The 18,540-nt window shown below is 38.7% G+C and overlaps 7 protein-coding genes and 1 pseudogene across 8 annotated transcripts; 2 read left to right on the top strand and 6 right to left on the bottom strand.

Annotated features, from left to right (window-relative positions):
• LOC104730342 (mitogen-activated protein kinase kinase 2) lies at window positions 1,082–3,693 on the bottom strand. The gene is made up of 8 exons (XM_010449505.2): window positions 3,532–3,693; window positions 3,314–3,398; window positions 2,907–3,041; window positions 2,295–2,519; window positions 2,020–2,202; window positions 1,706–1,929; window positions 1,578–1,623; window positions 1,082–1,450 (listed from the first exon to the last, which is right to left on the bottom strand). The coding sequence occupies exons 1-8, from the start codon at window positions 3,606–3,608 to the stop codon at window positions 1,334–1,336; spliced, it is 1,092 nt and encodes a 363-aa protein (XP_010447807.1). The 5' UTR covers window positions 3,609–3,693; the 3' UTR covers window positions 1,082–1,333.
• LOC104730341 (pre-mRNA cleavage factor Im 25 kDa subunit 1-like) lies at window positions 4,132–5,848 on the bottom strand. Its single transcript, XM_010449504.2, has 7 exons — window positions 5,453–5,848; window positions 5,300–5,345; window positions 5,095–5,188; window positions 4,942–5,015; window positions 4,783–4,869; window positions 4,566–4,676; window positions 4,132–4,455 (listed from the first exon to the last, which is right to left on the bottom strand). Exons 1-7 carry the CDS (start codon window positions 5,641–5,643, stop codon window positions 4,384–4,386), a joined length of 675 nt encoding a protein of 224 aa, XP_010447806.1. The 5' UTR covers window positions 5,644–5,848; the 3' UTR covers window positions 4,132–4,383.
• LOC104730340 (WD repeat-containing protein VIP3) lies at window positions 6,001–7,674 on the top strand. Its single transcript, XM_010449503.2, has 2 exons — window positions 6,001–6,387; window positions 6,920–7,674. The coding sequence occupies exons 1-2, from the start codon at window positions 6,049–6,051 to the stop codon at window positions 7,544–7,546; spliced, it is 966 nt and encodes a 321-aa protein (XP_010447805.1). The 5' UTR covers window positions 6,001–6,048; the 3' UTR covers window positions 7,547–7,674.
• On the bottom strand, window positions 7,696–9,552 carry LOC104730339 (threonine synthase 1, chloroplastic). The gene has a single exon (XM_010449502.2). The coding sequence runs from the start codon at window positions 9,438–9,440 to the stop codon at window positions 7,857–7,859; it is 1,584 nt and encodes a 527-aa protein (XP_010447804.1). The 5' UTR covers window positions 9,441–9,552; the 3' UTR covers window positions 7,696–7,856.
• Window positions 10,028–11,566, bottom strand: LOC104730338 (transmembrane protein 230-like). Its single transcript, XM_010449501.1, has 2 exons — window positions 11,145–11,566; window positions 10,028–10,390 (listed from the first exon to the last, which is right to left on the bottom strand). Exons 1-2 carry the CDS (start codon window positions 11,332–11,334, stop codon window positions 10,269–10,271), a joined length of 312 nt encoding a protein of 103 aa, XP_010447803.1. The 5' UTR covers window positions 11,335–11,566; the 3' UTR covers window positions 10,028–10,268.
• LOC104730337 (protein DECREASED SIZE EXCLUSION LIMIT 1-like) lies at window positions 11,674–14,299 on the bottom strand. Of its 2 annotated transcripts, none has more exons than XM_010449499.2 (12): window positions 14,094–14,299; window positions 13,927–13,989; window positions 13,764–13,835; window positions 13,620–13,676; window positions 13,334–13,530; window positions 13,122–13,180; window positions 12,925–13,018; window positions 12,692–12,758; window positions 12,504–12,586; window positions 12,318–12,409; window positions 12,049–12,219; window positions 11,674–11,930 (listed from the first exon to the last, which is right to left on the bottom strand). In XM_010449499.2, the coding sequence occupies exons 1-12, from the start codon at window positions 14,195–14,197 to the stop codon at window positions 11,826–11,828; spliced, it is 1,164 nt and encodes a 387-aa protein (XP_010447801.1). In that variant the 5' UTR covers window positions 14,198–14,299; the 3' UTR covers window positions 11,674–11,825. The 2 variants fall into 2 exon arrangements, with proteins under 2 accessions (XP_010447801.1, XP_010447802.1); XM_010449500.2 differs by having other exon boundaries at window positions 13,927–13,984; window positions 14,094–14,121.
• On the top strand, window positions 14,478–15,197 carry LOC104730336 (annotated as a pseudogene).
• LOC104730335 (plant intracellular Ras-group-related LRR protein 7-like) lies at window positions 15,292–17,074 on the bottom strand. The gene is made up of 3 exons (XM_010449498.2): window positions 16,808–17,074; window positions 16,523–16,692; window positions 15,292–16,426 (listed from the first exon to the last, which is right to left on the bottom strand). The coding sequence occupies exons 1-3, from the start codon at window positions 17,072–17,074 to the stop codon at window positions 15,742–15,744; spliced, it is 1,122 nt and encodes a 373-aa protein (XP_010447800.1). The 3' UTR covers window positions 15,292–15,741.

The following is an 18,540-nucleotide window of genomic DNA, read 5'->3' as shown; positions in this document are numbered from 1 at the left end:
GTCGCGAACATCATCGCCGAGAATACTCCGCCGACTCCTGATCCGGCGGCGACGTCGAAGTAATCGGCGATTCTAGCGTTTGGATCGCCGGATTTCTCTTTGAGCATTTGTTCCAAATAGATTAGGGATTTTCCCGCCAAAAGACCTCTCATACCGCCACCGTCGATGCTCAACACGCAGATTCTTCCTCTCGGACTTCTGAACGACGAAGACGGTGTTCCAGGGAGAACGACGCCGTTGGGAGTCAACGGAGATCTAGGAGAAGGACCTGCCTCGGAATCACCGGGTCGTAATGGACTACGAGGTATCCATAGTAGCCTTGGGTCTTCGTATCCGAACAGAAACTTGCTTTCGAGAATCGAGAAGATCTCGTAACTTAGCTTATCATCGGAATCGGTGATCGGTTCGTGCGATCGAGTCGTTGACAACGTCGGACTGGTTTGAGGTTTCTCGTAATGGCCAGGAGTGTTGGGAGCTGTGTGGTTGACGAAATGCTTCTTCTTACCCTTGGAGGTAACTGACAATGGCGGCGGCTTATCGTAACGCCGATTCATAATCGTTAAGAGAGGGAGAAGTTAGCTTAATTTGTACACAAACCTTGGAATTGAAGCTTCTTCGACAATCTAAGTATCAAAAAGGTGGTTTTGGAAGACGTGTGCAAAATTTTTAAAAATAAGAATTTGATTTTTGTGAGTTTTTATGTGAACCAGTGGGTTATGTTAGCAATGACATGGCTAAGCACTACTACTCGTGTGCTTCTAAAAGGTCTCGTACCCACGTCCGACGCCGTCTCCAGCAAATTGATTTTTCTAATTCTTCTTCTTTATATTATTGAGTAAACATGTATATTGTACTTTATTTTAAACAAAACAGTTTATTGGTTGGCGGCAGATACACCAAATAAATCCACTCACATTTAAGTATATTGGAGGAATGTTATCTGAGTGCAATCTGAATAGTGAATACCAGTTCTCACATTTTTATATCATCTCACCAATGATTTGTACAATTGATAAATGAAAGCTTTTCTAAAGAGACGAGAAGAAAAGAGAATGAAGGTCAAATTTTTGGAACATTAGAATACAGATTATTCTTCTATTTTCCCATAAAGATTCCAATCTAAAGTATTACAAAATATGAATTCCAAAGTGCAAAATAATTTCAATAAAAGACTCTCATTTGCTTATATATCTAGAATTTTAAAATACATCATATAAATATATATCTAATATATATGTGACAAGAGCATTTTTTTCATTGGAAGTTAACACAAGAAATTTCAGATGATAACAGGAACCAGATGGGTGATACTATGATAATGTCTCCCTGTAGTTTAAACGGAGAACGTACCGGACAGATTCCCAAGTGTTGCAAGAGGTGATCCTGCATCTGTGAAGTAGGACGCGAGATTGATCCCCGAGTAGTCATATTTGTTTAAGAAAGGATGTTCCTGAAATTTTATGATCCAGAGGATGATTAACACTTGAATGGATAAAAAACCATAGTTCACTTTTGATCCAGAGACATTTGAATTGATGAAAAGATGCGAAAGAGATTTTGTAAGAAAAAAAACAAACCATTAGTTCCTTAGCAGAGCTTCGACTGTTCGGATCCTTCTGCAAACTGAAAGAGAGTAGAGTGTAGAATATAAAGTTAGTATGTAATCCCCGTAAAAGAGCTGCTGTTTTTGTTTTTGAGAAATTACCATGTGGAGATGAATGAAGATAACTCAGGGGAGAAACTTCCTGAAGGAAGAGCGGGTGGCGGTTGGTCAACAATGGCTTCCATCAACTCGAAAACACTGGTCCATGTTTCCTCTTGATTCGGAGGTGCATAAGGGAACTTTCCTGTTGCACACTCGAGCACTACCAAACCCAAGCTCCATATATCACTTTTATTACCGTATTTGTTTCCAACAATTCTCTCTGGCTGCAAAAAGGAAAAATTGAGAATCTCAATTTTTAAACGCTGAAAAGGGTTTCAAACTAGTCAATGCTCAACAGACAAAAAAATACTTACAGACATATAGTTGTAAGTCCCCACAAATGTGTTTGCTAAACCTGCTGTGTTTGTCATAACGGTACTCACACCAAAGTCAGTAATTTTGACTTCTCCTCTGTGGTTGATCAACAGATTTGACGGTTTCAAGTCACGGTGGATGATATGCCTATCATGATGAAGATAGATCAGTCCTTGGAGCACCTATATCAACAGATTCAGAAAATCACATCAATCAACCGATTCAAGAAGGTATGGTTTCCATTATTGTCTGTGTTGCTTTGCTTAGTGCTTACTTGTCTAAAGATGGCAGAAAGATAGGACTCAGGGATGGCTTTAACTGATTTGAGAAAGTCTGCTAGAGATCCTCCGTCCATGTACTCCAAAATTAGTGAGATAGCGCCATTATCGTAAAATGATTGGTACGAGTTAACAAGATATGGACATTGTGACGATTGATTTATTTTCAACTCCTGTGCAATAGCCTTGCGGATTGCTTCATCGATATTTAGTTGAATGACCTAATTACATCGAACAGGGGTCATGCAAGAAGAAAGAGAACAATAAGAAATAAGATTCAGTTGAAAATAGAGAAACAGCTTCCCATCCATAGACAGTGATAAACACGAAATGAAAGGAAAACATCACAAAACAAAATCTTCACAAATGTAGTGGTTTGTAAACAATGATTTCACCTTGTAGTATTTCAGAAACAAAACAGCTTTTGATAAAGAAAAATTATTTGTTATCATGGATCACATAGCAATAGCATAGACAATTGAAAAAAAGACCATTACTTCAAATGGATTCAAAAGAGATTTAAAATTCTCCAAACACAGAACAAAAAGAGAGAGCAAATTAGCTCATCATATACATAAAATCTGAAGATGGTTAACGAAAGAGTGTACCTTCAAGGCGAAAAATTGGCCAGTCCATTTGTGTTGAACCAACTGAACAACACCACTGCTTCCTTTGCCAATGAATTTAACCATATCCAAATCCGACAAGCTCAGCTGATCATCAGCTGGCTTAATTGGAGACAGCTGAGACACAGTTGCAACCAAACACATTACAAAAGTAATCATGAAGACATGAGCTTAAACTGTGTAAATCCCTGAGTCCTCCCTATCCAAAACTACACTAATGATCTTTAAAAAGTTTCTAATAATGATCAGATCTACAAACCACATTACATTTCATGCATTCCTTCCACCTAACCTAATACTCAGGAAAATCTCCATTCACAGTAACCAAAACTAACATAATTCGAAATTCAGTAAAACCAGTAACCAGAAAGAGAGAGAGGGAGACTTACGACTTCAGGCTCCAATTGAGAGATGATTCGAACTCCATCTTTGTTAACACGCAGATCTCCGTCCTTAAACGTACCGCTCTGCGTCCTACAAGAGACAACACACACAAATCCCTAAGTTCCCTCCACTAACACAAAAACCAGAGACATTTCCGCACACAACAAAATACATCTAAATCTATTCATTAGATAGATCCATGGAGAAAGAGATTGAATTATACAGGAATTTAGTAATGGATTCCTCGCCAGCTACAGGGATTGCGAGCTTGAGGTTATTGCTATATCCACCTTTCTTCATCGTCTTCTTCCTTCTTCGCCTTCTTCTTCCTTTTTGTTTTTTTATTTTTTTTTATTTTGTTTTCTTTCTCGACTGAGTATAAGTAAATTGACACAATAATCATCTACTTTTCAGCAAAGCAGCCATTAATAAAAACACTTTAGTCAAGCACATGCTCACGACGTTGACTAAACGACTTTCCCATTTTACACTTGTTTTCCCCGGTTTTCTTTGACCGAAAATGTTTAAATCCACATTTTAACCGGAAACATACCGGTTTATTAATTAGCTATTCTTCTTTCGTGTACTTCTTTAGCTTCGGTTTTGACTTGGAGCAAGAGAGAGCACTCCCAAACTGATCTCCCCACTACAACAAAATGCAAATCATTGGCAATTTTGGCACTGATCCACTACTATAATAAGCAGCGTTTGATATTTTTCAGTTTCATTTTTAATATAATAAGCTTTTTCTTCAACAAGAAATTACAAAATATGTTTACACATGTATAAAAGTTCAGTTACAATTTCAAACAAATCACACGAAAAGAAAAAAATTGTTTCGTATAAAATAATCTAACACCACTTTCATCTATACCTTCGTGTTTACACACTAACCAACAAGAACAAGCTGTTATTTAACATTGTCTATATACATATCACATGGTACAAACTCTTATGAACCACCTAGTATAGACATTCATATAGCCACATAGGCTCAGTACAAAGGATTTCACCAAACATATGATGTTATCTCGAGGGAAGAGCTACTACTAGAGGCAATGATCACGAGGTTTGTTCATATCTCCATCATGTTGTATGAGAATTTCGAAAGTAGCTTGGGAATTTGCGATATGATCGGCCCATAAGTCTGCAATGCATGAAATGTAGTATCATAACACGAAATTAAATACACTGCAAGAGAACACCGCTTTAAAGTTTACAATGAGGTTAAGGAAACGCAAGTCAGATGCTACATACCTTTTCATTTTCATGAAGTTGGCACAACGGAACAGCAAGGAGTTTGAAGTTTTTTGGGACGACAAACTGTTGATGTACCGGTAATCTAACAAGAAAAAGCTTTGAGCATTCCTGAACAAAAGATGAGGATCGGATTGCGCAGAGCTTTAAGTATATATATGCACAAATCTTCAAAAAGTCTCAAATTTTATTACCATGGTCCATGGAACTAACTAACCTTTGGATGTTTCACATTGGGTGGCAAGAAAGGATACATCAATGTCTCAAAGTTGGGTCTCCACCACATTCCAATGCATTCTCCTACCTACAACAATCTTGTAACATTAGACAGACAATACTTAATCCCGGAAACAATCATTCAGAACAAAACACTTACCCCCAAACCCGGAACAAGGACGTTTTCATTAATAGAAAGCTTTGATCCTAGTTTCCGTTTCAGACCTTGAATATCTAGTAGGTTTGAGGAGAAACCTGAGAATTGAATACAGAGTAATCTATGCATAGAGAGAAGAAAACAGTAAAAGTAAACCTGATTCTCCAGGTCTTAAACGACCACCAGGAAGCTTGAAGATGGAGTTTCTATACTGAAGAAGCAAAACATGAGGATGCTTAAACAACTCAACCTGATTTGTTTGTCCCGTCACAACGATAGCTATTAGTTAATCCTTTCAAACCAAATTTTTTTAAGTAAACTTTTTAAAATCCCTAATTATGCAATCAACTGTAAATTTTACCAGAAGAACAGCTTCAACGCAAGTCCTCAATCCATGAGCAGCATAACTTCAAAAGAAAACAAAAGGAAGTCAATTTCAGCTACAGATTAACACAACAATATAAACCCAGATCATCAAAATCACACGAAACGGAAAAAGAAAACTGTAAAGTACTTTGATTTCAATCTGATGACTCGATCAGAGATAATCTCGTCCTTGACGCGAAGAGCGTCTCGCGAACCAAAGTAGTAGCTGCTTAGTGGGTACAAATCAACCATCATCAAGTCATGAACAGTATGGTTTCGTGTCGTCGTCGTGTTCTCTTCGCTTGTTGCCATATCTAAAGCTCGAGCTTCTTCACCCATCTTTTCCCCCGGGAAAATCAAAGATAAGACTTTTGGCGATTAATATTAAAATAACAGAGAAATCAAAAAGCGAGAGAAGAAGAAGAATTAAGAAGAGTGAAGAAGCTGTCGTAGTCCGATCACTGCGACGTGGCAGTTCTCGAGAGTTCTTCTCCGCAAAACAGTACTATTAGCTGACGCCGGCGGGAGAGTGAGGAAGAAGAGAGTTAATGGGCCTCTCTCTGATGATATTAATGGGCCTAAAAAGACGGCACGATGTTTTAAGCATTCTATTGTTTTAACCTACTAAAAACGACGAAACTTTCTATTTTCTAACTAGAAAACGAGAATCAGAGTCTCTGTTTCAAATTCGGGTCTTGAAGAAACACACACAGTAGAAGAAGAACAAAAAAACCTAAAAAGAGGATGAAGCTCGCAGGTCTCAAATCGATCGAGAACGCTCACGAAGATTCCGTCTGGGCGGCGACGTGGGTTCCGGCGACAGAAGATCGACCGGCGTTGCTTCTGACTGGATCTCTAGACGAGACGGTGAAGTTATGGCGACCGGATGAGCTGGATCTTGTGCGGACTAATACTGGACACTCGTTGGGAGTAGCAGCTGTGGCGGCGCATCCTTCTGGGATTATTGCAGCGTCTTCTTCGCTCGATAGCTTTGTCCGTGTCTTCGATGTTGATACTAATGCTACTATTGCTGTTTTGGAAGCTCCTCCTTCTGAGGTTTGGGGAATGCAGTTTGAGCCTAAGGTAATTGACTTTACTATCAATCCCTAGAACTCAATTGAGGGTTTTGAAGGATTTGGGTTGTTTGTTTTGTGGTTCAAGAATTCGATTCCTTAATTGTAAATTTTACTTCTTAGCTGCTAGTTATGTTTCTCCTGATCTATATAACAATGCTTGGAAACTAGTTGAATTACTGAGAATCAGATAGGGTCATCTACTGTAGTCGAAAACAGATCTTATGACCATAGTAGCATAAGTATTGTGTATTAGTGCTTTGTTGAAAATTCTTGATTTGGTATGATTGTATAGTTTTATCAAAACTGGTGACGATTAATGCAACGATCTATTTCAATAACTCTGGCCATTTACTATTGCTGGTTGGTGGCAAGTCCTTTTCAATCAGAGTACTGTAATTTATTGAGTTATATAACTTAATATACTGCTTCAGGATTAGTTTGCAGTGGAGTGTTTATTTGCTTCCAAGCTGGTCTTACATGATTTCATCAGAATGATGCTCTTCTGCTAAGTGCTAACATAGTATTTTACATGTTCCAAGGGTACAATCCTTGCTGTTGCAGGTGGAAGTAGTGCCTCGGTCAAGCTATGGGACACTGCAAGCTGGAGATTAATCTCAACTCTATCAATCCCACGCCCAGAAGCACCAAAACCTTCTGATAAATCCAGCAGCAAGAAATTCGTTCTCTCAGTGGCTTGGTCTCCTAACGGGAAACGGCTTGCTTGTGGTTCAATGGATGGAACGATCTGTGTCTTTGATGTTGACCGTTCAAAGCTTCTTCACGAGCTAGAAGGTCATAACATGCCTGTAAGGTCCCTTGTGTTCTCCCCTGTAGACCCGAGAGTCCTCTTTTCCGGATCAGATGATGGGCATGTGAACATGCACGATGCAGAAGGGAAAACACTGTTAGGGTCCATGTCGGGGCACACAAGCTGGGTGCTGAGCGTCGATGCTAGCCCAGACGGTGGAGCCATAGCAACTGGCTCGAGTGATAGAACTGTGAGGCTATGGGATCTTAAGATGAGAGCTGCAATCCAGACAATGAGCAACCACAATGACCAGGTTTGGTCTGTGGCGTTTAGACCTCCGGGTGGAACCGGTGTCCGGGCTGGTAGACTCGCTAGTGTCTCTGACGACAAGAGTGTATCACTCTATGATTACTCATGAACAATCCTATTTTTTTCTTTTATGCATTCTCCAAGACGCATCTAGTTTCCGCAGTGTTTATGTAAACACTAGTTGTATCAATGTAATTGCAACAGGTTTTTGTTGGCATAAGATTTTGATCGGAAACATTTGTTCATAACTCGTTTACATAGAAAAAGGTTCAAACTTTGCCTTAGAACTTACTTATTGGAAAACTGATAAACATATAAAAAAGATAACAGAAAGATGAGGAGGGTTGAGAAGAGTACACAAACAAACGGCTAAAAGTTTTCAGAAAAGACAAAAACAGCTAAAGATTATGGTCTCTCTCTTATGACGTAAGTGTATTACTTCCTAGGTAACCCTTGAGAACATCCATAACAGCTCCAAAATCTGCTTTCACTTCAACAGGAGGGTTAGAGAATCTGCAAGCCATGTCAGGAATGGCATTGGAGTGATAATCAATCTTAGACTGAGTAAACTTCAACCCATGAGCAGTACTCACAACCACGGTTCTATCAGTCGGTGCAATCACTCCTTGGTTCCTCAGCTTGAACAGAGCAGTAAGAGCTACACCTGTATGTGGACAGATAAACATTCCAGTCGAATCCGCTTGAGCCATTGCATCCATCAGCTCCTCCTCCGTAGCTTCCTCTACAATACCGTTACACTTCTTGAGAGCATACACAGCTCTATCGATAGAGACAGGGTCACCAATCTGAATCGCAGAGGCAAAGGTGGTACTTGCAGTCATGGGCTTGAAATCCTTCCAACCAGACTTGTAGTGCAAGTAAAGAGGATTAGCATTAGCAGCTTGTGCACAGACCATCCTCGGGATCCTATCGACAAGTCCTAGTTCTTGACACATCTTGAATCCTTTGTAAAAGGCGTAAATGTTTCCTAGATTACCTCCAGGAACAATGACCCAATCAGGAACTTGCCAATCAAACTGCTGCAGAATCTCAATAGCTGCAGTCTTCTGCCCTTCTAACCTCAAACTATTCAGCGAATTCGCCAAATAAATCGGTAACTCCGCTGTTATCTCTCTAATGAGCTTCATGCATCCATCAAAATCAGTGTCAATACTTAAAACAAACGCACCATTAGCTATAGGCTGAACAAGCTGAGCCATTGAGATCTTGTTCGCCGGTAAGAACACAATCGAAGGGATTCCAGCGGAAGCACAGTAAGCAGATAGAGCAGCTGAGGTATCTCCCGTGGAAGCACATCCAACACCAACCACAGGTCGTTTCATCTTTCTCAGACGATTAACTTGACTAACCAAAACAGTCATTCCAAGATCCTTGAAACTTCCTGTATGACTAATCCCACAGTGTTTCACCCACAGATCGTTCATCCCTAGAAACTGTTTACCAAACCTCTCAGCCCAGAACAGATTCGAGTTTCCTTCAAAAGCCGAAACGATGTCGTCGTCATCGATCTCAGGAAGAACCCACTCTTTCTTCGACCATACACCCGATCCATACGGCCAAGTGCTTTTACCAACACGCGAATCGAAGAGATCTCGCCAGTAAGCTCCATCGAATCGCTTCAAAGCCTCCATGTCGTGTTCGACATCAAGCAAACCACCGGAGCGGCTACGGTAGACGATCTCGTCGAGGGAGTAAGACTCGGTGGATCCAGGAGCCGCATTGAACGGAACGTATTTAGCTGAAAACGGATTCACGGCGGTTGAACGGTTACGACGAGCCTCATCTCGAATGTTATCTTCCGTACGGTGAGGCTTAACGACGACTGTCTCGATCGGGGATTTGTTGTTGTTTCCATCGGCGGTACAGGAGACGACAACGGGGCGGTAACGGAGGAAGGAGGATGAGCGTTGGTGGCGGCGGATAGGGTCTTGTTTAGGGTTTAGGGAAGATACAGAGGCGTTGAAGAGACAAGAGGAAGCCATTTTTTTATTTTTTTTGAAGAGATAGAGAGAGAGAAATGAGAAGTGAGATGCGGCTGAGGATTTTGTGAGAAGAGTCACGAGAGAGAGACAGAGACAGAGATACACAAAGTTCAGATTAATTTGGGATTATATTATAACAAAGTAAACCGGAAATGTTTTAAACCGGGCGATTCGGTTTAAACTTTTAGGTCTATCTAATATCTATATAATGTGGCGTAGAGATCTTTTGGGCCCAAAAATATCTGGGGATCCCTTTCCGTATATAGCCGCGCAATTGATTCTTTGATTCTTTATATTTTGTCACGTTTGCTTTTTTAGCTAATAAACATACACTATTATTATATGGTACATACATGTATGACCGACCACAGAAACATTAAGGTAGTGGTTACATTTGACTCCAAACAAAACAAATAAAGTGGAACACATAAATTTTACACCAGAATCACGTATTTGAAACAATTTTACACCAGATTCACGTTTTTGAAAGAACACTATCATGATTTAGATTGTAACTTTATCAGTATATATCTGAATTTTGGACGACTAAAACAGTAAAAACATCATGTGTGAATTGGCCGGAAAAATGAACAAGTTACAACATCTGACTTTACCTTTAAAATGAAACGGGTGTATATATTTATATCTGACTGACTAAACTGTCACAGACTCAAATTTATTTTAACAAGAGGAGCGAGAAAGCTAGAAGGGACTCAACTCAACTCCTTTAAAGACTACACAAGGGAGAAAACAAGTCAATCAGTTTTTGCTTACAAGCAATTAAAACATCTCTATACATTGAGTAGGAGAGAGATCCAAAAGGGCACACTAAACAGGGGGTATGTTTGAGAAGGAGAAACCTTTGTATCCTTTGTAAGCGTAATACGCGATCCGCGTATAGTAAAACCCCGGGATGAATAGAAGACACCCCAGGACGATGAAGAAAATCCCTGTTTCCATTCCACCATCAAACAAAAGAAACAAAACAGAGAATTGATTGTCATTACTTTAGCTCAATGCCCAAATTTCATATGAGAAAACTAAGAATGATGAGAAGGAACTAGTTCTGGCAATACTAATAACATAGCAAATCAAATAAAATCAAGTTTAAGTATGCTGCAGATACTTTGCTTACACATTTAGTGTGAAATGCAACCAAGTGGAAGAAGAGCAACCTAACTAGTTTGGGAGCCAAATCTCATGTCTATGTTAGAAAGCAGAGTTTAAACTTGTATGTTGAGAAAAATCAATCAGAGTATTTGTGTGGACTTCAATGAAAATATGTCCCTTTTAATCTCGCAGATGAGAGAAGCTTTAGAATCATCATAAACAAGTTCTCCTGGAAGTTTACTAAACAATACATAATTCTAATCAAATCAAATGCCTTAAAGAAAGCTTCAGTAAGACTTGTGTGTGTATTCATCCAAATCTTCAGAAACACAGAGATCAAATAAGGCCAAACAGCGAAACGAAATTACACACCATAGTAGTTTACAAGAGCAGATGCAATCTATTTTATCAGAGCTTATTTCAAATCAAATTGTTTCCTAAACAATCAAATTTTAGCTTTCTAAATCTCTCTAAAACTTAACATTAACAAGTCCTCCAGAATCTCACGAATTTTCCATTTCTACACACCTACACTTGATCAGATAAGCAAATGGGGGGGGGAATTAGTACAAAATGGATAAAGAGAAATCGTACCGTGGCCTCGATCACCGCCAACTCGATTATACGCCATGAAGAAACCGGAGACAATTCCTAGGGTTCCGAACACGAGTAGAGCCACCGCGAGTGCGATCTCCTTAACCGGCGGTCGGTTATTGACGGTATATGAACTCTCAATCATAATGTCCTCGTCCGTTATCGAGAACGCATGGTCGACGTACGCCATTTTACACAGCTCGCTCCCCAGATCAAAGATCAATGGGATCGAAAACGATCTAGAAGAAAAGCAGATTCTATTGCACAAGATCCAGAGCTCGAGATAAAAACGAAATCGTTACTGTTTGCTTTTAGGTCTTTCTTCAGATGTTAACAAGTCTCTTGCGACGGTGACGGGGTTAGTTTGGTGCAATTTATTTTTTTTCTGTCGTGTAATCTACTCAACGTACGGTGCACTGACGGATCTATTTAGTAGTATTATCTAGATGCCAAACTACGCGTTGTTTGATTTTTCCTTTTCTCATAAAACAAAACGGCAGAACGTGCTGAGTTTTGTAACAAATCAGAATAACCAAAACAGAATGTATACTCTACTCTAGTACTCTCTATTATTCATCCATTCATTTGTTTGTTCTCTTAATGATGGTGATGGACATGATGATTGATGAATTTACAACTTCAAGAGAATCAAGTCGAGAAACCAAACCACAGACAGAGAGATCAAAGAGATTTTTGGGGAGGGTAGAGTTTCCAGAGAGCAACAGTTGCATCATCAGATGCAGACGCCATCAGCTCACAGTCTGGAGAGTAGGATACCGCGTTACACTGAAAACAAAACACATGAAAGCATCAAATACTAATATTCAGACTGTCTCTTAACTGTTGATAAGAGAGTAACAATACTAATATACAAAGTCTGAGACTGAGAAAAATATTCACATACCGTTGCTCGGTGGTACTTTAGTATAGCTAGAGCATTTCCTTTGCGGTAATTATAGACCCTTACTCTGTGGTCCCAACCAGCCGTGGCTGCAATTTTCCCATCGGGTCGGATTGAGGTGCCTGATACACCAGGCCTTTCCAAAGTAATCTCTTTCCTCATTGTACAAGAACCCTTAAAACATATAACAATAACATTCATGGAATCGGTATCAGACTACAGCTTTATAGTGATCACACAAGTGCATCCTCTCTGGCAGATGTCAAACTTACATTTGAATGGTTGAGATTATACATCACAATTTTGTCATCTGCCCCTGCTGAGATACCTCCATCACATGATGATGCAACACTAAGACTCAAAACTGTATAAAGAAGACAAAATAAATAATGTGGAAAATCGGAAGAGAAGGAACAACAATTTAAGAAAAAATTGAATACAGAGGATGGGAACAAGACCTGGTTCTGAATGAAACTTGACACTGGTTAAAGGAATCTTAGCATTGCGTATGTCCCAAAGCACCGTGGAACCATCCTCATAACTGCATAAGTTTGGTATACACCACCCATAATAAAAAAACAAAGTATAAAAATCTAGGGTATTGTCTTTCTTGATTAAGTAAAACAGCTTTGGAAAGAGAGCATACCCAGCTAAGACATGTAAGAAACCCTGTGATTCAGGAGGGCAAAATAATTGAACAGCCATACACATTCCTGCAAATGACCAACTTACCACCTTAATGAGAGCATTTTAAGCAAAGTTCAAAGGTGAACTGATGAATGCATTCTAGTTTTCACGATATTATTGATGGGAAAAACATCAATTTGAACAAGAAATGTAAATATGAAAGATCTCAGAAAGAATAAGATGAGCTTGTACCTCTTGCTTTCGTAGAATCATTAGGGGAATTGTCAGGGCTGGCTTGAGGAAGTTGTATGATCTTGTCTCCGGTATTGAGATCCCATATCTCTACCTTTTACGGGTGAACCAAATCAGAAGAATGAAAACAAGAAACCAAAAAAGCGAGAAGAAAGAATTCTATGGGAATGTTATCCAATATATGATTTTCTAGATACCTCAGAAGGTTGCTGCCCTGCTACTGCTACATAAGTGGTACCTTCGGCATGATCTCGACCTGTTATTGTCAAATTCGTGGTAAATCTTAAGGTGTTCAAATTAATGGAGACCAACGATTGTACATTTTCACATTGACAAACTGTATGGCATCAGTTCAAGCCGAAACATTATCAGGAACAAAGAATTTCCAGCCAACATAAGTAAAACATACCCTGAAGCAAACCAGAGTCATCAACAGAACTTTCACTTTCATCTGTAGATTGAACATCACGTGTGTCTCCAGCATCCGGCTCATTAAAATCTTCTGACTGACCTCCAGCATCTTTAATAAGACAAGTCATAGGCTTCTTAACAAGAGAGAAGTTGCAAAAATGATAGGCGCTTGTATTGAGTATAAGTAATGGGTCTCTGCAAAGCATTTTCACGAGAATCATTGGTTATAGTTCAATAGCAACACAATGCATAAACAGTTGAAAAAGGGAGAGAATCATATCCACCTTGATAGACCACCATCTTCAATATCCCAACACTTAACAGTTCCATCTCTGCCTTGGCTAAAACCATAACAGTAACTAGTTTCAGGTTTTCCGGAAATAGATGATTAGATGATTGAGTATAAAAGCATTATTGCTTCCATTTACCTGATAATCTTGTTCTCTCCTAACCAGGGACTAGCTGCTACAGCTAAAACCCCATGTGCTCTACTATGTGCCCTACAAATCAGAAACAGAACAATGAGCCATATAACAAGGAGGGACAGTTCATTATGACAAAGCAATAAATTTGAAAATCAAAATCACAAACCAAGCAGAAGAAACTGCACGATGCTGAAGTGTATCCCAAATCCTCAACTCTCCATCAGCTGAACTGGAGAAAGAAAGCTTCAATTTTGCACCAAATCATCAAAAATAAAAAAAACAACACATGACTCGAGAATTGAGCTCAAGTGTGGGAGAAGACTAATATTATACCCAGTGAAAAGCAGAGATTTTGATGGATGGAACGAAACGTCCATAACCGAGTGACGGTGCCCTCTCAGCACCGCCACCGGATCAGGTGGTGGTCTCTTGCTCATCTCCGTTGTAGCTTCTACACAAAACCAAAACCAAGAAGAACACACAACTCAATCGAATCCAAAGTCTCAGACTTTTGACAAGACACAAGAGCAACAACACCGAGAAAGAGAAAGCCTTTAAAACTCCGTGTCGTTTAATGTTAAGCTTCGTTCTCTTAGAAAACGGCAGAACGTTCTAGCTTACTTTCATGAAACGTTAAAACGAAATTAATATACGTTTGACGGATAACAATATCCAAGTTTCCAAACAAACCAACAAACTCTCAAACTGCTCTTCAAAACAAAAAGGAGAGAGTGAAGAGCTAATTTCTAAAGGATCCGAATCAAATGGCTCCGAGATCCGATTCACAAAACCTAACCACCGGCTCCGGCGTCGGATCCGCCACATCTGATGAATCCTCAATCGATCCGATCTTCCACATTCTCCGTATCATCCCATTCTCCTTCCTCCGTCCACCACGTCTTCGTCTCAAGCTCCCTTCCGTCACACTCCCATCGCCGATGACTGTATTCTCACTCATCCTCCTAACATACTTCCTCGTCATCTCTGGATTCATCTACGACGTGATCGTCGAGCCACCAGGTATCGGATCAACCCAGGATCCCATAACCGGGTCAGTACGCCCCGTCGTGTTCATGACGGGTCGGGTCAATGGGCAATACATCATAGAAGGTCTCTCGTCGGGGTTCATGTTCGTGCTCGGTGGGATAGGGATCATAATGCTGGATCTGGCATTGGATAAGAATCGAGCTAAGAGTGTTAAATCATCTTATGCTACTGCTGGGATCTCGTCTATTGTGATTGCTTATGTTATGAGTATGCTCTTCATTCGCATTAAGATCCCTGGCTATCTCCGTTAGAGAGTTTAGATTGCTTTCACTTTTTTTTTGGTTATGTAATTGGAATATTGGATCTTTAGTTTAAGTTTATGTGTTTCTTGTTTGATAATGATAATTTCAGATATGAATGTTAGTAATCTGAAGCTGCATTGCTTTGATTTCTCAATCTTATTCAACACAACCAGTAAATTAGAGATTTTTTGAAGTTGGGTTTGTTGCTTCAGGTGTTGAATAAGGATTTGTGAAGGCCTGCAAAGGCGTAGCTTCCTTTAACTCTGTTTCTTGTGTCAAAAGCTCAATTCTTTGTGGTTTAGACTTTGATGCATGAGTCTTTTTTAACGAGAGTTGGTGATCGTGGAAGCCTTACCTACACGTATCTGTCAAAAAGTTTCTGGGAATGAATTGTCCTGAAACTGAAACTGGTGTTGTGTTGTGTTGTATTTCTTACTAGCATAGATCTTGAACTTTCACTAAAGTCTCAAAGTACGATGAAGGCATGAGAATAGATATGGAAGGAGAGACTTGTTTATAAACTTATTTTTTGGGGTCAAAATTGTTGTTTATAATCTTAAGTACATGATTTACAATAAGAAGTTGTGAAATCTGAATGCGGCGTATTTACATATTCTTTATACATTTAGTGATGAATTTAAAAGTAAATGGTTGAAAGATCTGCAAAATTGTGGTTACTGTCTGTGTTGTATTTATCTGCTGAAATAGGTTCTTGGGGAAAAGAGACGTCGAGGTGAGCACATTACAGGAAACTTGGTTGAAGCTAGGATATCAATGGGACGGTACTCAGGCATGATGAGGCCTTCTCTCTCTTCCCTGGTCCAAGCCCTTGATCTGCCATTGAATGTTCCATACTTAACCAATTTACGGAATCCCCATGTCTTCTTCTTTGCTGCCATGTTCGCCAATTTACCATTCATCTTCTGGCTCAGATACTCTCTCACGGCCTGCAAGCTCTGCTCCACAACCTCAATGGGTGGAGAGACGAGCGGGTTTCCCTCTGCACTCAGCTTCCTCAGCCGCCTCATGCATCCAATGGACTCAGGCAACACTGTTATCCTGTTGTAGCTGATATCCAGCTCGAGGAGGTTCAGGAGAAGACCGATAGAAGATGGAAGAGCAGAAAGATACTGGAAGTTCTGACTTACATTGAGGATCTCGAGGTTGATGAGGTTCTCGAGGTCCTCAGGGAGGATCATAAGGCAATTAAGACGAGCATCGAGGACACGCAGGGAAGTGAGGTAGGTAATGGAGTTTGGCAGGATAACGAGCTTGTTTGAGTTGACACAGAGCTTCCTCAGATTGGTTAGTTCTAACCCTATGTTGTCTGGTAATCTAACCAGCTCGTTGAAGTTAGCGTTTAGCTCTACGAGTGACCTGGGAAAGAAAACAGAGGAATCAGTCATCAGCATCATATATGATGGTTTGGTTTGGTTCAGATTTGAGTTTTTTGTCAATGTTTGATGTGTGAACCTGCAATTTTGAATAGTTTTGGGGAGGGAAACAAGAAAGTTGCCGGATACATTAAGGATCTTGAGCTTAGAGAGACAACCAATGGAGTTTGGAAGAGCTTTGATCTGGTTTGAGTGGATATCTAATGCTATCAAGTTGAGTAATCTCGCTGTTAGAGATTCTGGTATTTTCTGTTAATCATGCAAAGACACAAACCCCAAAACAGAACATTACAAACATATAGTTATCTGTATATGTAGACACACATTGTGAAGTCAATGAGTGTAGTATGTAATAGATAATAACCTTGATATGATTGTTGGAGAGATCAAGCTTGCAAATATTTGCCAAATTGAGGGAAGGATTTGGGAGAGACTGTAATGCCATGCCACTCAAATTCACAACCTCTAATCTCTCTTCACCATCGTCATTGTATGATGGTGACTTTGATGAAGAGGATGGTGAAATGGGTGATGATGGTGGTGATGTCCTCAAGTCCATCATCATCATTGTCATCATATGATCCTTTTGTCCATGTAATTGCTGATACTGATATGCATCTTCGCATATCATGGTTTATAAAATGTGTTTTTGTAGGTTTGTATTAGAGTTTATGAAGGAAGAAGATGACAAATGGTGAAATAAGTGATTCTTCTTCTGCTTATGATGGCAACACATATATGTAGACAAAAGAGTATGGATGATAAAAACTCTAGTGGGAAATTTCAAGGAAATGAATATTTTTCGGAAAATTAATGATTTGTAATTAAGGAAATAATAGGTGATTAGCTGATTAAGGAGAGAGAGTCATGCGTTGCCGAGTTTTTTCTTAACACTTGATCATTAAAAATGTTCAGCTACCCGCAAATCACTCATAAGTAGTAATTTTTTTTTTATAAGCAAACAAGAAATAAATAAGCAAAACCATTAGGAAAATATAAAAGATTATGGGCAAAGAAAAAATAATTAGTAGATGATAAAAGTATAAACTATAGGTATAAATTTAGTCATCCAATTAAATAGATGATAATTGTACATTTTTAAAAAAATTGTGGATACTTAATTGTATTATTTCTTATTTTGGGCCAAAAAAACGAAAAAAAAAATTGATAGAAACTAAATGAATATATGAAACTAGATAAGGGCCCACACAATGTGCGGGTTTAAAAATTGATGAAAAAATAAATCCTAAACCTTAAATAATTTTTTAAAAATATATAAAAAATTATTTTCTAAAATAAATATATAAATAATTTAAGTTAGAGAATATTTGTATTTACCTACATACATATATTTATATTTATATATTTTTAATATATTATAAGAATTATTACAATAATTTAAAGCTAATTATATCCCACTGAAACTTTTACCAAATACTCATCATTACAAATATTACCTTGTCAAATTTCCAAAACGTTTCACAACTGATTCACAAAATATTTTACATGCAACAAATTCATCAAATCAACATCTAATAAGTAATCACAGACACTTTTACTATATGTTTTACCATTAAAAATATGTTCTTACACCCAAAATTATTTTATTGTTAAAGTATGCTCTTTATCACCACCTATAAAATGTATTCTAAACAAATTAAACAAATTTTATGTTGCTTTACTTTTATTTTGGCATAATTATAGTTCTTATAATTACTAAAATTATTTTGTGACACAATTTCTTTAACCATGAAGTTTTTTTTACTCCAAAGATATTGAATGAACAACTGGTGAAAATTATCTACTTGATTACAATGATTTTATGACTAACCCAATAAAAGTTGAGAAACTGAAAGAAATTTAATATAATATAATAAAAATAAAAATTTGAAATTATAATCATGATGGTGTATATATGTAACACCCGCGAACCAATTTTTGGTAATTTGGTAAAGGTGTCGATCGACACCTTCTAGTGAGGCATCGATCGACACCAGCTGTGGCCGGTTTGATCGGTTCAATTTTAATTGTCCGGTTTGCGTGGTTGGTTTAGGGAATCCCTAAAATCGAGTTTTAGAGGTAGAAAACGACCTAGGG

The sequence above is a fragment of the Camelina sativa genome, chromosome 12, assembly GCF_000633955.1.
Source record: "Camelina sativa cultivar DH55 chromosome 12, Cs, whole genome shotgun sequence".
Taxonomy (NCBI): Eukaryota; Viridiplantae; Streptophyta; class Magnoliopsida; order Brassicales; family Brassicaceae; genus Camelina; species Camelina sativa.
The sequence above is the reverse complement of the archived record's forward strand: the minus strand, read 5'-3'. Positions and strand labels throughout refer to the sequence as shown.